Consider the following 17704-nt stretch of genomic DNA (forward strand, 5'->3'; position numbering starts at 1 on the left):
GTTTTGTACAGCTGCATCATCACCTCACGGCTCTTAAATTCAATCCCTCTGTTAATGAACGCGAGCACACCATAGGCCTTCTTCACAGCTCTATCCACTTGAGTGGCAACTTTCAAAGATGTATGAACATAGACCCCAAGATCTCTCTGCTCCTCCACATTGCCAAGAACTCTACCGTTAACCCTATATTCCGCATTCATATTTGTCCTTCCAAAATGGACAACCTCACACTTTTCAGGGTTAAACTCCATCTGCCACTTCTCAGCCCAGCTCTGCATCCTATCTATGTCTCTTTGCAGCCGACAACAGCCCTCCTTACTATCCACAACTCCACCAATCTTCGTATCGTCTGCAAATTTACTGACCCACCCTTCAACTCCCTCATCCAAGTCATTAATGAAAATCACAAACAGCAGAGGACCCAGAACTGATCCCTGCGGTACGCCACTGGTAACTGGGATCCAGGCTGAATATTTGCCATCCACCACCACTCTCTGACTTCTATCGGTTAGCCAGTTCGTTATCCAACTGGCCAAATTTCCCACTATCCCATGCCTCCTTACTTTCTGCATAAGCCTACCATGGGGAACTTTATCAAATGCCTTACTAAAATCCATGTACACTACATCCACTGCTTTACCTTCATCCACATGCTTGGTCACCTCCTCAAAGAATTCAATAAGATTTGTAAGGCAAGACCTACCCCTCACAAATCCGTGCTGACTATCCCTAATCAAGCAGTGTCTTTCCAGGTGCTCAGAAATCCTATCCTTCAGTACCCTTTCCATTACTTTGCCTACCACCGAAGTAAGACTAACTGGCCTGTAATTCCCAGGGTTATCCCTAGTTCCTTTTTTGAACAGGGGCACGACATTCGCCACTCTCCAATCCCCTGGTACCACCCCTGTTGACAGTGAGGACGAAAAGATCATTGCCAACGGCTCTGCAATTTCATCTCTTGCTTCCCATAGCATCCTTGGATATATCCCATCAGGCCCGGGGGACTTGTCTATCCTCAAGTTTTTCAAAATGCCCAACACATCTTCCTTCCTGACAAGTATTTCCTCGAGCTTACCAATCTGTTTCACACTGTCCTCTCCAACAATATCGCCCCTCTCATTTGTAAATACAGAAGAAAAATACTCATTCAAGACCTCTCCTATCTCTTCAGACTCAATACACAATCTCCCGCTACTGTCCTTGATCGGACCTACCCTCGCTCTAGTCATCTAGTCATTCTCATATTTCTCACATATGTGTAAAAGGCCTTGGGGTTTTCCTTGATCCTACCCGCCAAAGATTGTTCATGCCCTCTCTTAGCTCTCCTAATCCCTTTCTTCAGTTCCCTCCTGGCTATCTTGTATCCCTCCAATGCCCTGTCTGAACCTTGTTTCCTCAGCCTTACATAAGTCACCTTTTTCCTTTTAACAAGACATTCAACCTCTCTTGTCAACCATGGTTCCCTCACTCGACCATCTCTTCCCTGCCTGACAGGGACATACATATCAAGGACACGTAGCACCTGTTCCTTGAACAAGTTCCACATTTCACTTGTGTCCTTCCCTGCCAGCCTATGTTCCCAACTTATGCACTTCAATTCTTGTCTGACAACATCGTATTTACCCTTCCCCCAATTGTAAACCTTGCCCTGTTGCACGTACCTATCCCTCTCCATTACTAAAGTGAAAGTCACAGAATTGTGGTCACTATCTCCAAAATGCTCCCCCACTAACAAATCTATCACTTGCCCTGGTTCATTACCCAGTACTAAATCCAATATTGCCCCTCCTCTGGTCGGACAATCTACATACTGTGTTAGAAAAGCTTCCTGGACACACTGCACAAACACCACCCCATCCAAACTATTTGATCTAAAGAGTTTCCACTCAATATTTGGGAAGTTAAAGTCGCCCATGACTACTACCCTATGACTTCTGCACCTTTCCAAAATCTGTTTCCCAATCTGTTCCTCCACATCTCTGTTACTATTGGGGGGCCTATAGAAAACTCCTAACAAGGTGACTGCTCCTTTCCTATTTCTGACTTCAACCCATACTACCTCAATAGGGTGATACTCCTCGAACTGCCTTTCTGCAGCTGTTATACTATCTCTAATTAATAATGCCACCCCCCCACCTCTTTTACCACCCTCCCTAATCTTATTGAAACATCTATAACCAGGGACCTCCAACAACCATTTCTGCCCCTCTTCTATCCAAGTTTCCGTGATGGCCACCACATCGTAGTCCCAAGTACCGATCCATGCCTTAAGTTCACCCACCTTATTCCTGATGCTTCTTGCGTTGAAGTATACACACTTCAACCCATCTCCATGCCTGCAAATACTCTCCTTTGTCAGTGTTCCCTTCCCCACTGCCTCATTACATGCTTTGGCGTCCTGAATATCGGCTACCTTAGTTGCTGGACTACAAATCCGGTTCCCATTCCCCTGCCAAATTAGTTTAAACCCTCCCGAAGAGTACTAGCAAACCTCCCTCCCAGGATATTGGTGCCCCTCTGGTTCAACCCGTCCTGCTTGTACAGGTCCCACCTTCCCCAGAATGCGCTCCAATTATCCAAATACCTGAAGCCCTCCCTCCTACACCATTCCTGCAGCCACGTGTTCAACTGCACTCTCTCCCTATTCCTAGCCTCGCTATCACGTGGCACCGGCAACAAACCAGAGATGACAACTCTGTCTGTCCTGGCTTTTAACTTCCAGCCTAACTCCCTAAACTTGTTTATTACCTCCACACCCCTTTTCCTACCTATGTCGTTGGTACCAATGTGCACCACGACTTCTGGCTGCTCACCCTCCCCCTTAAGGATCCTGAAGACACGATCCGAGACATCCCTGGCCCTGGCACCCGGGAGGCAACATACCTTCCGGGAGTCTCGCTCGCGACCACAGAATCTCCTATCTATTCCCCTAACCATTGAATCTCCTACAACTATTGCTTTTCTATTCTCCCCCCTTCCCTTCTGAGCCCCAGAGCCAGACTCCGTGCCAGAGACCTGACCGCTAGGGCCTTCCCCCGGTAGGTCATCCCCCCCAACAGCATCCAAAACGGTATACTTGTTTTGAAGGGGAACGGCCACAAGGGATCCCTGCACTGTCTGCCTGTTTGTTTTTTTCCCCCTGACTGTAACCCAGCTATTCTTGTCCTGTACCTTGGGTGTGGTTACCTCCCTGTAACTCTTCTCAATCACCCCCTCTGCCTCCCGGATGATCCGAAGTTCATCCAGCTTCAGCTCCAGTTCCCTAACACGGTCTTTGAGGAGCTGAAGTTGGGTGCACTTCCCGCAGGTATAGTCAGTGGGGACACCGGTGGTATCCCTCACCACCCACATCCTACAGGAGGAGCATGTAACTGGCCTAGCCTCCATCCCCTCTTACCTTAAAGAATATAGCTGCTGTGTGGACTAACTAGATCTCCGCCCTTCGACTCTGCTCCCAGTCAGCTACACTTCCTGTAAACTCCTGGCTCTCTTCACACTCTTTGCGGAAATGTCGGAAACAAAATGAAAGGAGCACCTTACTCCCTCCTCACCCAACTCCCTCGGTCACCAAACTCTCACTATCGCACTCAAAAAGCACCAAATTCAGCACTCCCTCGGTCACCAAACTCTCACTATCGCACTCAAAAAGCACCAAATTCAGCACTCCCTCGGTCACCAAACTCTCACTATCGCACTCAAAAAGCACCAAATTCAGCACTCCCTCGGTCACCAAACTCTCACTATCGCACTCAAAAAGCACCAAATTCAGCACTCAGTGCAAACAAAGTCTGCACTGTAGGGGATCACTTTTATACTGTGAATCTAGCCTTTGAAAAACTGGCCTAATCCAATTAACTAATTAACAAGCTCCAGCTGCAAGTGCCTAGAAGTAGAAGCCTGTTTAAAGCTGATTGAAAATTCACCTTCTTCTAAACCAAACAGCAACTTTTAAGTTAATTAACTAAATAAAAGAAAGACTAAACTTTAGATAAAAATGAAGCCTTATACTCCCTCGGTCACCAAACTCTCACTATCGCACTCAAAAAGCACCAAATTCAGCACTCAGTGCAAAAAATAGCCACATGCTATTTACTCCCTGCCTGAACCCAGAGAACTGTTTTGGGTAGCCAGAAGGTTCGCCAGCTCCACTTAATTGAGGCTTAATTGGACCTCAGAATGTCTCCGGCCCCTTTCCGGCAGAAACGAGTGGTTTCTGCTAGTATACGCCACTGGTCCAAAAGTTAAGATCAACTGCCAATTTCAAAGCTCCATTTGAAGGTTTGTAGCATCTGCACTCACAATGAGATATTGGTGTTGCTGCTGTTACAACTTAACTCTGATGTAATTCTGCCAGTATCAAAAAGCACATTATACCAAAAAAAGTCAATAAAAGCTAATATTCAACTAGTGCCACCTTGTTGGCTGGGATCAGTGTGTGTGGGGATTGTAATGTGTATAGGCGGCTGCAGCTTGTCAGCCTCCCGAGTATCAATCATGGAACCTGCGAATCTGGCACCGTTTCTCATTGGAATCGATTGTATTCCACGTGGCGCCAGTGCTAGCCCCTTAACAGTCGCCGAATCGATCCAGTTTTTCCGTCAGTTTTACTGTCGTGAAACTCCATGATTCCTGCCCCGGAGTGAACACTTAGTCTTAGGAATCTCTCAATGTCACTTTTTGTCAAATCCCCAGTGTTATAGGCAGTGATCAATTTAATATTGCAGATGGAAATCAGATAGCATTTGAAATTACTATAGATGAAATAAAATCCTGGAGGTTCTCAATGCAACGTTGTTAAGGTTCAAAAATTCTCCCCTCAGTTATCTAGGAGACCTGCAACGCACAACAACTGAGGATATTTGAATTCTCTTTACTAATTTGCTGATCACTGATTGCATTAACCAAGGACATCAAACCTCGAGGTGCTCGGTACCATAATGCACTCTCACCATCAGAAATGGAAACAGAAGGCTTTAATCTAATTTAAATTAGCAAATTAAATGTTAAAATAGAAATAGAACTTCAACAGGCCCTCATGTTTACCTGCAGCTCTCTGGGTTTCAGACACACGCTTAGTTTTGACCCAGCTACTAAGTTTTGAAAGTTGCTTTGTGGTTTAAATTCAGATGGAACCAGTTGGATCTAGCTATTGTACTGCTGTCCATTATGGGGATCACCCTTGAGGAGATTGAGGTGAATGCTTCCTTGCCAATCAACCCCACAATCATTCGAATCATGAGAGTGCTCCGGATTGCTCGAGGTCAGTAAAACTGGAACTTATTATTCACTGCAGTCTATGTAAACTCCTCTCAGATATAAAAATTCACGTCCTTTAATAAATTTTCTCCTAGCTTATAGTTTGTGCGTGGTTTTTTTTGATGTTGGGTGAGTTGAAAACCAATAGGGAGGTGTGGAGCTTATTTTTACATATTGTGCTGTTGGAATCTGGAAAGGGGTGCCTGAAATGATGATAGAGGGAGATTCAGTAGTAATGGCCGCCCCCATGGATCGCACGTGGTCGGGGGGTGGACAAAATGGCCGCCCCATGAATCGCACCTGGCTGGGGGGTCACAAGATGGCAGCGCCCATCCTCCCCTCGTGGTGCCCGAGACCCAAAATGGCGGCACCCGCGGGTCGCACATGGGACGCTGGGGGGGGTTGGGGAGCGTTCGGGCTATGCTGGGCTCGTTCTTCTCCGGGGATTGCGGCGACCCCCCGGGACCGGCACACAGCCGCGTAATGGCCCTTCTTGCCGCAGCTTTTACAAATAGCTGCGCGGGCCGGGCAGCGCTGCCGGGGGTGTTTCGCTTGCCCGCAGAAATAGCAGCGGGCCCCCCCGGGATGGTCTGGCGCTTTAACCGCGCAAGCCTGTGAGGGGGGGGGGGGGTTTGTCGCGACGGGGGTCCACGGAGCCCAAGGGGCTGCCGCGCGGTCGGGGCCGTAGGCGCGGGCGTTTTGCGAGGCCACATCTAGGGAAGCTGCAAGGGCCCGTGCCTCTGAGAGTCCTAACAGCTCTCTTTCTAAAAGTCTTTGGCGGATGTGGGGAGAGTTCATACCTGCCACAAAAGCATCGCGAATTAGCATGTCCGTGTGTTCGATCGCGTTCACCGGCGGGCAGCTGCAGCCCCATCCCAAAATTAGCAGCGCAGCGTAGAATTCTTCTAGCGATTCTCCGGGACTTTGCCGTCTCGTTGCGAGTTGGTAGCGCGCGTAGACCTGGTTCACGGGGCGAACGTAAATGCTCTTCAGTAATGCGAGCGCCGTCGGGAAATCCTCTGCGTCTTCTATGGCTCGCTTAATAAATTGTAGCGCACAATGACTTACGAGAGAGACGAGAAGTGATGAAGTCGATTCAGGCTTTATTAAGCGAGACTTGTCACCAGCAGTTCAGCAACAGAATGAAGCGGCGGGGAGAAGCTCGGGTTCTTATACTCCGCTGTCAGCCAATAGCATCACGGCTTCACAGTCCCACATGACCCCTAATACATACCACCACACTTTCAAAAAAGAATTGGGAAAATCTTTGAAGGGACACAAATTGCTGGACTTCAAGGAAAGAGGTGAGGGATGTGGAACTAATTGGATGGCTCTTTCAAAGAACCAGCCCAAATATGATGGGCCAAATTATCTCCTTCTGTGCTGTATGATCTGAGGTGAGGGTCAGACATTACAATGATGCCCCACCTGGTCTAATAGTCCAGTGGCACTCACAGCCAGTGTTGGCCACTTCATCAAGATGCCAGAGCCTGAATTATTCTCTTGGAACTATGTCACCAAATGAATAATAACAACACATATTAATGCTGCAAATTAAGGCCCGCCTATTCTGTACTATCCACTGTTGTGTTATGCTTCGTCATGTAGCATAAGCTGCTTCCTTGATGTATACTCTGACAAAGGAAGGTTCAGACCTGGAGATAGGTTTAACACATTTATTGAACAGTTAACAATTCTCCTACTTGAGTTTGACTCTCCTGTTAATCTTGCTACAGTAACTCAATCTAACTAACCAGTCTACTCTAAGCCATGCGGTGGGTGTGATGCTTCCGATCTGCCTCTGTCCTTCTCTCTTGGTGTCGCCTGTGGAAAAGCGAGAGAGCATGTGTGCCCTGCCTTTTATATGGGTTGCCCCCTTCTGGTAGTGTCACCTCAAGGGTGTCTTGACTGCCCATTGGTTGTGTCCTATTCTATGTGTTCATTTGCTGTATGTCTGCATGTCATGATGTCTCTGGTGCTCCCTCTATTGTTTACTCAGTCCTGGTGTATCTACATTAACCCCTTGTGTATTTACAGTGATGCATATCACCACATCCACCAGGAGCTGCATGGCAGAATGTGACCTCCTTCTACTCCTTTGCTGCCAGCCTTACTCTTCCAAAGCTCAGGGCTAGGACCCCTTACCTATCTGAGATGGCAGCCTGCATCAGAGTTGGCTCTGTTGAGGATCCTTCCTCCAGGTCCAGCAACATTTTGAAGCCCCTGTAGCCTAAGAGTTGCTGGGCAAAAATATGGATCAATTATTGATCACAAGCTGATTACCCATTCTCCAAATGGAAATCATCCCTCTCTTTCAATCTAAGGCCATTTGGATTTGTTGTCCTGAAGTACACCATTGATGTATGATAGGTCGAGCCAATGGGGTTACCAGCGATCCCATCTCCAATACTGGTATCCTGCTGAGAGGGTAGGGTTGGAAGAACCTGCGTCCACCATCTACCCGGCAAACGCCTTCCCGCCAAAAATACCTGGTCAAAATTTCTCTGTGATGCTACAAGGGGATGGAAACCCTCCCAGAACACTTATCACAGCCCAAAATCCATTAACCCCCCCCCCCCATCACCACTACCTATTTTTATGAAGCCCGGGATCCCATAATCTTTTCAGCCACTTTCTCAACCTGCTCTGACATCTTCAATGATTTGAGGATATATATCCCCAGTTCTCCCTGTACCTGCACCTCCTTTAGAATTGCAACTTTTATTTTATGTTGCTTCTCCTTGCCCTCCTACTATTAGGGGAGCTTGGCATTTGGATCAAATAAGGCTTATTAACTAAATTATTTAAAACAGAATATTTTTAGGTGATGCATTGTTACTTAGCAACACAAGAACAGGTAATCAGGAAACATCTGTCTGCAGCATTTATAACCTTTACTTATGTTCCCAAAAGTCCTGAAGCTCTTGAAGATGGCGGTGGGGATGAGAGCCTTACTGAACACCGTAATCCAGGCCCTTCCGCAGGTGAGCGCATTGCTGTAAACTCACAACAACCGGGCCAGATGTATCGGGGGGTGCCAAATTGTGTGGAATGTTTTTATAGCTCTGTAGATTCACTGTGCTTCCATCCATAGCTCAACTTATGTTATGACCCTGGTGCGAGAAGCTGTTGAATGCAACAACTCAACAATGTCACAATCCCAGGGGAAACTAAAGTTTTCCTGGGAACTGTCAGTGCATCACTAATGTCCCAGGCCGTTTTGTCATTATTCTGAAGCTCAACGATGGTACTCGAAATTGATGGCTGGATTTTCACAATGACGGAGGGCCTCTCCATCGCAGCGAAAATGTGGACATGGCTGTAAATTGCAAATCCCGCGATGAACACCATTTTTGTGGAAGAGGGAATGGAGCCGTATCAGGATTTGCGCATGCACATTTTGCGGAGGCAGCTGCTCACATAAATGCCTCATAGCTGTCAAGCTCATTGGAACTGTGAAAAGTCTCAAAAGGCAGCTGTCAAAAGTGTCCATTAAGCTGGCAAAGCATGTAAACCTCATCCCTTTTACATTTTTGAAAAAAATCTTTGAAGTTTTTTTTTAAATCAGTGCTTGCTATTTTGCTCTGCCTGTTGTCATAAGCCTGAGAAATACCATTACTGCCTAAGTACTACATGACTGATTTCCATTATCAAAGTAGGATGCCTTCCATTTATTTGTTTGATTTATAGCTCCAAGTGCTTATAGACCTATTGAAGTGGGACTATGAATTGCAATCCTTGTTTTAATAAGGAATAAAGGCACTTGAATGAAATGGTTATACTATTAAGGGATTGTATAGATGAAGGAGTATAACTGTAGTGATTGGATTTTTATGATTGAGAGGTTAAAACAAATGAATCAATTAGACACTTAGAACTTTATATCATTTAGTCTCAGCATGTGTTCTGAGTTATGCCCATGGTGGATACTGGGCGAGTTGGTATTTTAGGTGTAAGGGTAAAGGGTGGTGAGTGATGGGTCATGAGTTTGCATGAGTTGGCTTAGGCACTATGAAGTATCATGGGGATTGGGTAGAGGGACAAAGATTGGCATAGAGGGTATGAGGAGCCATGGGGAGTATGAGAGACCTGACACTCAATACTCATTCATCACAGACACATTGAGCTCCCGGGTTAGGAGCACAGAGTCGAGACATCACCTGTCCTAGCAAACCCGGCCAGAGAGAAAGAGCCACAGAAGTTGAAGGTTTTCTTCTGGGGTGATGGAGTTTTATGAAAAAAAAGCCGGATGACTCTGCAATGAGGCTGCCAGGTGCAGAGGCAGGCTGGGTGGCAGGCCAGCACCTGTGCACTGGCAGAGTGTTGAGGTTTTTAAAAATAGATAGAACAGCCCTCCAGTCTTCACCATTCACGTCCCATCACCCCGCATGTATTACAAGTGCCTCATCCAAGCCAACTCATGCCAACCTATGCACCCCATGCAAACCTTATGGTCTCTCATACTTTTCCACCTGGATTCTCCGTCGCATGCCGCTGGTAGCGGGATTCCAGTTTCGGCAGCAAATCGGGCGTCTCTGGTACAAACGGGATCGGCATGTTTGCGATGCGCCGCCGCCCACTCTTTGAAGTGGTTGATGTTTGTAAACATTGTGGGGTCTCTGGGGGTCCCCCTATTTAGTGGCCTCTGGGGGTGGGTGGGGTGGGTTACCCTGGTACATGGGGGAAGGGAGTGGGATCCAGACTATCTGGGGGTAAGGGGAGGATTTGCGATTCTGGAGGGATCAGGGTGGGGAACTGATTTGCAATGTGGGGGGGAGTGGGACCTAGCTATTCGGCCACCTGCTCAAGATGGCAGCCCAAAAGCTCGTAATCCTTGCCATGCATAAATTTGCATGCTGAAGGATAATGAATTGCCTCCTGATGAGAGCACAAATCAGATACAATTCATCTCCAGCAGGAGAACATAATCTCTCAAACAGAGATTCCAGGCCTTCATGTAAACCTATGCCCCTCTTACAAGAAGATCTTAGATATCATCCAAGTACATAATTCCCTATAAAAGCATTAAAATTCATAGTCCCACTTCAAAGAGTCTATAAGCACTTAGAGCTACCAACCAAACTGTAAAATGGAATGCACCATACTGTGATAATGGAAGGTTGTGAAATCAGTCATGCATAACTAATCCAGGAATGGTAACCTTTTGGTTTATGTCAACGGAGTGAAACAGTATGCACTGATTTTAAAAAGACATTGCAGACATTTCTTTTACAGATTCAAAGAGGAGGAGCTTTAAATGCCTTAATAGCTTGACAAACACCTTTAACAGCTGCCTTTGCCAATTTTATTTGATACATTTTACAGTTACAATGAGCTTGACACTAAATGAGTTTATGCACTTTTTATGCACATTCATGTCTACTTTTAACAATCTTAAAAGATACTTGACCTCTCCCAAATGACACCTTACTTCCCCCAAAGGTGTCCCATGGAACATATGCAAACCTACCTTCCAAAAAGGTACCACAACTCTCCGAAGGTCTCCACAAAGTTCAGACCCGCTCTTACCAGGTCTAACATGCACATGCCTTCACAGAATCCCTACAGTGTAGAAGGAGGCCATTCCACCTATAAAGTCTGTACTAACCCTCTGAAAGAGCACCCTACCTCAGCCCATGTCCCCACCCTATGCCCATAACCTTTTGGACACTAAGTGACAATTAAGCATGCCAATCCACCTCACCTGCACATCTTTGGACTGTGGGAGGAAACCGGAGCACCTGGAGGAAACCCATGCAGACACGGGGAGAATGTGCAAACTCCACACACCCAAGGTCAGAATTGAATCCGGATCCCTGCCGCTTTGAGGCAGCAGTGCTAACCACTGTGCCACTGTGCACACTCCTGGGCCACCAAAACTAATCATGAGTAAAAGTAACAGCTGATGTACGTGGGCAACAGTCTCTACAAAATACCCATGTTCAATCCTGACCTGGCCTCATTCCCACCCTCATGCAAATGGGAGATGATGGGCGGGATTCTCCACTCCCACGCCGAAGTGGCCGTGCCGTCGTGAACGCCGTCGAGGTTCACGATGGCGCGAAACGGCCCCGATCCCGACCGATTGAGGGCCTGACAATGGGCTAGGATCGGGGCCGCTTCATCTACATGCGCCAGGCCTTGTCGCCCACGTAAATGCGGCGCCGCATAGCTGACGCGGCCAGCGCCGCATAACTGGCGTCATCCGCGCATGAGCGCAGGTTGGCCGGTGCCAACCCACGCATGAGTGGTTGCCCCGCAAGAAGATGGCGGACGGATCTTGCGGGGCCGCGGAAGGAAGGAGGTCCTCCTTCAGAGAGGACGGCCCGACGATCGGTGGGCACCGATCGCGGGCCACCCCACATTTGAGGTACCCCCCGGTGCAGGATCCCCCCTCGCCCCCCCCCGCAGGCCGCCCCCCCTGCGTTCACGCACCATTGACGCTTGCAGCGACCAGGGGCATCATTCTCCGACCCCCTGCCGGGTCGGAGAATGGCCATTGGCCGCCGTGAATCCCGCACCCGCCCCCGCCGAAGTCTCCGGTACCGGAGATTGGGCGGGGGCGGGAATCGGGCCGCACCGGTTGGCGGGACCCCCCGCTCAATTCTCCGGCCCGGATGGGCCGAAGTCCCGCCCAGAAATTGCCTGTCCCGCCGGCGTAAATCAAAGCTGGTATTTACCGGCGGGACCAGGCGGCGTGGGCGGGCTCCAGGGTCCTTGGGGTGGGGGGAGGCGCGGGGCGATCTGACCCCGGGGGGTGCCCCCACGGTGGCCTGGCCCGCGATCGGGGCCCACCGATCCGCGGGCGGGCCTGTGCCGTGGGGGCACTCTTTCCCTTCCGCCTCCGCCACGGCCTCCACCATGGCGGTGGCGGAAGAGACACTCCCCACTGCGCATGCGCGGGAAACTGTCGGCGGCCGCTGACGCTCCCGTGCATGCGCCGCATTTCCGCGCCAGCTGGCGGGGCACCAAACGCCATTTCCGCCAGATGGCGGGGCACCAAACACCATTTCCGCCAGCTGGCGGGGCGGAAATCCCTCCGGCGTCGGCCTAGCCCCTCAATGTTGGGGCTCGGCCGCCAAAGATGCGGAGCATTCCGCACCTTTGGGCCGGCGCGATGCCCGTCTGATTGGCGCCGTTTTTGGCGCCAGTCGGCGGACATCGCGCCGTTGGGGGAGAATTTCGCCCCAGGTGTGGACTGCGCCAGGGGGAACCCGCAGTTTTGGCCTGGCCGCTCGGCCCATCCGGGCCTGAGAATAGCGGGGTTGCCGGAGAATTGCCATTTTGGGTGCCTCCGGCGATTCTCCGGCCTGCGGCCCACGGAACTCGACCGGGCCGTTCCCACCGCTTGGGAGAATCGTGGGAGGGCGTCGGACCGGCGTCCCGGGAAATTTTGGCGGCCCAGGCGATTCTCCCAACCGGCGCGGGAGTGGAGAATCTCACCCGATGTGTTCAGGGGCAGGACTTCCAATTTTAGCCTACTTCTGTTATTTTTGCAATGATGGAGATGCTGTCATTTGTTGTGAAAATCCAGGCCTGACCTTCAACACTCATTAAACATGGACACTGACAGTCAAAATGGGGGACCATCATTGTTGGAATTTTGATCAACAGCTCTTTCCCAGCCTGTTTCAATTTTCAGGTGGGTTTTCAATTGGGAGCCCTGCATTGATCGCATGAGACATGAGACTATTTAAATGCGCAGATTGAGGTCCTGCCCCCCACTCCGCAACCGCTTGTCCAGTTTTCGTGGAATATTAAACTGAGCCTTCCTTCTTGAGGTTTTACAGATGTTGAGCATCTTTAAAGGGACAAGCACTACAGGCTGTTCAGGAAAGTTACACTTTTGCTTACTTTCAAGCTTTATGCATCTCCTTGGCCCACAAAAATTCGTCGTGGCCACTATCATAGCCATAGGCAGACTCAGAGTGTCACTCGAAAATCACATCCCTTGTCTCTTTGCCCTATTCAAGAACTATGCATTTTGCAGATTATTCTCTGGATTATTGCCAGGTCAGCTGTCACAAGTTGGTGCTGTAGTTCTGCACTCTCTCTGGGCTGACCATTGTAGCAGGAGATCTGAATTCCCCTGTCCTCAGAAGAGAAACAATGGTAGCAGTGTGACTGATTATATTTCTCACAAGTACCAGCCATCTTAATGCTTGACCAGCTGTCACATCAGTGTAGACGTCACATTCAGTACAAGACAGGTCGAGGCTTCAACTCATTTTGCTTTTGGCTTTCAACAGTCAAGGGAAAGACAGCAACTTTAATTCTGTCTGAGGGTCAGATTGAAACTAAGGTCCTGAATGTGCCCTAATGGAATGTGACACATCCACCGTTGCAAGCGCCTTCAGTCCTTTCCGGCTGGGTCCAAGTAGACAGTATTCTACTCAAATTGGTTTCACAGCTCTGTGAGTTCATGAATATGACAGTCTGAAAATTTGCAGTGGCATTCAGAAGAATCGTGTAATTATCCTTTAATTAGATGTTTTTTTGTTCAAATTTTTAAAAAATAGAAGCATTGAAAGATATGAGATTTGCATTTTGGCTTGCGGCCATGAGTGGAGCACAAGTCAGTGAGAATTACGTCAATAAAATAACCTAATTCGCAAGTGCCGCATGAAACTTATCAGTCAGAAGCAGTTTCATTGCTTCCACATGTTCCTTTCCCCCTACAAGTGATTTGTTGTGTTAATTGATTTGCTTTCACTCAGCTTCACTCAAAAATGGACATTGTCACTGCACCCATTTTCTACATTAAATTCTGCCCAGGATTACAATATATCGGGCTTGATTCTCCGCCGGTGGGATGCTCTGTTTTGCTGGCAGCCCGGGGGTTTCCCGACGGCGTGGGGCTGCCCCACAATGGGAAACCTCATTGACCAGCCAGCGTATCGGAGCATCCCGCCGCCATGCTGAACCAAACATCTGGCGCGGCGGGGCAGAGAATCCAGCCAATCAGTTTTTTAAAACCTAGCTTGACCCCACCTAGACAATATCCTTGACATCTCATCTCCTACAGTTTCCTACCTCAGTGGCATCCTCACGCTGAGCCTTATCCACTCACTTGTGTCTCTTAGTTTTGAACAAAGAAGGGAAGAACTTTAATTTATATAGTGCCTTTCCCAACTTCAGAACGTCATAAGCAACTCCTGAATTACCTTTTGAAGTATGGTCACTTTTATAATGTAGGACACGCAGCAGCCAGTTGAAGCGTATCCAGCTGAAGCATATCCAGCTTCCACAAGTGACAATGTGACCAATGGTGATGTTGACTGGGAGATGATTATTCGCACCACGGCACATGCCCCTGTTCTTGCTTGAATAATGCCATGGAATATTTTACATTCGCTGGAGAGAGCAGACAGGGTTGGGTCTAACATCTCATCTCGAACACATTTATTCTGCCTCCTTACTCCATAATCTCAACCTTGATGAAACTATCAAGTGATCAAGTTTGTGTTACTGCAAGAATATCCGATGTGCATGTTTATTAGCCCCATCATTGTTTGGCAGCTAAATGATTCTCCAGTCCCCCAGCCATGTTTTTTCAGCGGCACGCCATTCGCTGGTGTCGGTATTCGATCTTCCTACTGCTTTTCAATGGGATTTCCCATTGATAGCACCACACGCCACCAGGAAACCCACGGGCAGGGATGTGCTGCCAACGGGAAAAGAGAATCCCAACAGCCAGAGAATTCCGGCTGAAATAATTATTTCATGCTGTAATAAATATGAACTTATTGGGCGGCATGTGGCGCAGGGGTTAGCACTGGGACTGCGGCGCTGAGGACCCGGGTTCGAAAATCGGCCCTGGGTCACTGTCCGTGTGGAGTTTGCACACTCTCCCCATGTCTGGTGGGTTTCGCCCCCACAACCCAAAGATGTGCAGGGTAGGTGAATTGGCCACGCTAAATTGCCCCTTAATTGGAGAAAAAATTATGGGGTACTCTAAATTTAATAAATAAATAAATATGAACTTAGAAGTTCTCGTGTGATATTTGCCTCCGAATAGTTAACTATTCATATGACAATCTTCTGCTGTTTTAAACCGGTTAATGCCACCTTTGAAATGTAAACATACGGTCACATGAAGACTTTGGAATATGCTAATGCTAATATTCCAATCAGAAATTTCTAGTCTACAGTTTCAACTTGAACCCTCCATAATTAAAGCATAACTTTCATAATTGATTCCGGAAACTTCTCTGAGATGCCAGTTGAAAGTTATTCGGAAGAGAAGCTTCCAGCATCAATTAGACTAAAAAATGTATATCCATTTGAATGATCCGAGGTTGATGATCTGAATACAGAGGATGAGGTGGCTGTTTTAAGCCACCCTATGTGTTAGTTCTGTATTTTCACCAAGGAAAAACCCTTCATGGTCTTTATCTCTCCTGCAGGTCGGGAATCTCGGACTGTTGTTCATGCTGCTGTTTTTTATATTTGCAGCCCTTGGAGTTGAACTTTTTGGGGATCTTGGTAAGATACTGCAGGCACAAGTGTGTGAATCTTGAGCTGAAATTCCTTTGTACTGGTTACCATCCATAGACCTGCTTTCTTCATTTTAAGATGGCTTATGCAGTTAGGCTTACCATAAGAATTTAATGGTATTGTTTACTAATCACGGTGATCAATCTTTATCAATCAGTCTGCAACAGACCTACGACCTAGGTCGTAGTAAACCCCAGTGGTGGAGAGCTTTGGGAACCATAGGCCCAAAATCACCTGTTCCCCCAAGCATACTGTATTTGTCACATTTCATGTGTCAACACACTCATAAAATGTAACACAAAATGGTATTTTCTTCAGTAATAATATGACCAGAAGCTTGACCTGCTCATTGCTCTTTGAACGAGGCACATTTTTTTATATTGTAAGTGAAACCACTTACATGGATTCACTGGTGTTTGAACAAGGCAGCAAACCAGATGGTTTTTGGCTGCTAACAACAATCTGAAAGTTCTAAGAGAACCTTTGTTCTTCTCTGATTATTTGCAGTCACTTCAATTTATTAGTAAAATCCAAACTTTGATAAAGAAATAGAATCTGGGGTACGTCTTAAACCCACATAATCTTGTATCAACATTAGAGATGTGGGAAATGAAAAAGATCAGCTTGAAACCTAGTATGTACCTTGAACTGTCTGTAGGTGAATCCGTTCCCATCCGTTGCATGTGTAAGTGCAATAATAGACAGCATTTTGGAGATTTTCTTTTGGCTTTCTGTATAGTTCGGTGACATGAATATTCGACGATTTTTTTTTTGTGACAAATTATTTCCCCGTTTTGAACGAAGGTGCTAATGTAATGTTGGAAGCACCAGCAAAGATGCTTTGTGTTCGCCAAGTTGTTACATTTAACTGTCTAGTTGGGGCCAAGGTTCAGAATTCAGATTCAATAACAGTCAGTCCATTGCTAGACCTTCAGTTTTCCTTCCTTGAGGATATTAGCCAGGATTTTGCAGTCTTAATGACAGCAAACCTGTTCGTGCTCGCCATAAGTACTCTGCTGTCTGGAATTCTACATTTCTCCAGAGCGTGCACTGCTGTGGCACGTGCCCTCCCAGGCACCTCTCATCGCCATCACAGGCAGCAATTAATGGAAATCAATTGAATGATTAAATCTTTCACTCTCGCATTGTTCGCCTCACTGTAAAACTCTTTGATAAAGTTATACCTTGTTGAATGAAGTGTAAATGTTTTTATAGCTGTACTAACTTTAAATTACTGCGAAACACCTTGGTGATTAAAAGATATTGTAAATTTTTTTTTTAAGGTTTGTTTCCCGTTATTTTACCTTCTTTTAGTTCACTATCTGAAGTGAAGGATATTAACTGCTTTTAATTTCCTGGTTTGCTGTGTGTAAATACTTCATTGTGATTGGTTCTTTAGCATCTTGCTGCCATCACTGTTATTACGTACCATGACATCCCCTTGACTTGCCGTCAGATTTAAACTACCGTTGGGTTAGGGGCAAACCACACCATCAAGAACACTAGATCTTTGTGGGTAGTTTTCTTTGACCTTAGAGGCTAGCGCAAATTGATTCACATGGTGCGATCAGCCATGATCGTGTTGAACACTGGAGGCTAAATTGCCTACTCCTGCTCCTAATTTTTATGTTCTAAGAAATAAATATTCTGTCTAATTCTACCTCCCAGATCTTGATCTGTAGCCCTGTAGGTAACAGCACTTCAAGCACATATCCAATGCGCTTGAGTAATAAAGGGATCAGGGGTTATGGGGGAAAGGCAGGAGAATGGGGATGAGGAATATATCAGCTATGGTCAAATAGTGGAGCAGACGCAATGGGCCAAATGGCCTAATTCTGCTCCTATGACTTATGATGACCGTAAAATGCAGGCCATTATGTTTTGAGTATATTAAGTGAATATAAAAGATGATGACTTTTCCCACTAGCAGCGCATCCCCCGCCAGGGGGTT

At 47.3% G+C, this 17704-nt stretch overlaps 1 protein-coding gene across 3 annotated transcripts in view; it reads left to right on the forward strand.

Annotated features, from left to right (window-relative positions):
- The window catches only part of cacna1g (calcium channel, voltage-dependent, T type, alpha 1G subunit), a 541990-nt gene that overhangs the window by 469758 nt on the left and 54528 nt on the right, over positions 1 to 17704 (forward strand). For all 3 annotated transcript variants that reach the window (XM_072483051.1, XM_072483052.1, XM_072483053.1), the window contains exons 27-29: positions 5127 to 5260; positions 8170 to 8240; positions 15663 to 15741. In XM_072483051.1, the coding sequence (XP_072339152.1) occupies positions 5127 to 5260; positions 8170 to 8240; positions 15663 to 15741 (284 nt within the window). The remainder of the gene's footprint in view (positions 1 to 5126; positions 5261 to 8169; positions 8241 to 15662; positions 15742 to 17704) is intronic.

Source organism: Scyliorhinus torazame, chromosome 18 (assembly GCF_047496885.1).
Source record: "Scyliorhinus torazame isolate Kashiwa2021f chromosome 18, sScyTor2.1, whole genome shotgun sequence".
In the NCBI taxonomy this organism is placed as follows: Eukaryota; Metazoa; Chordata; class Chondrichthyes; order Carcharhiniformes; family Scyliorhinidae; genus Scyliorhinus; species Scyliorhinus torazame.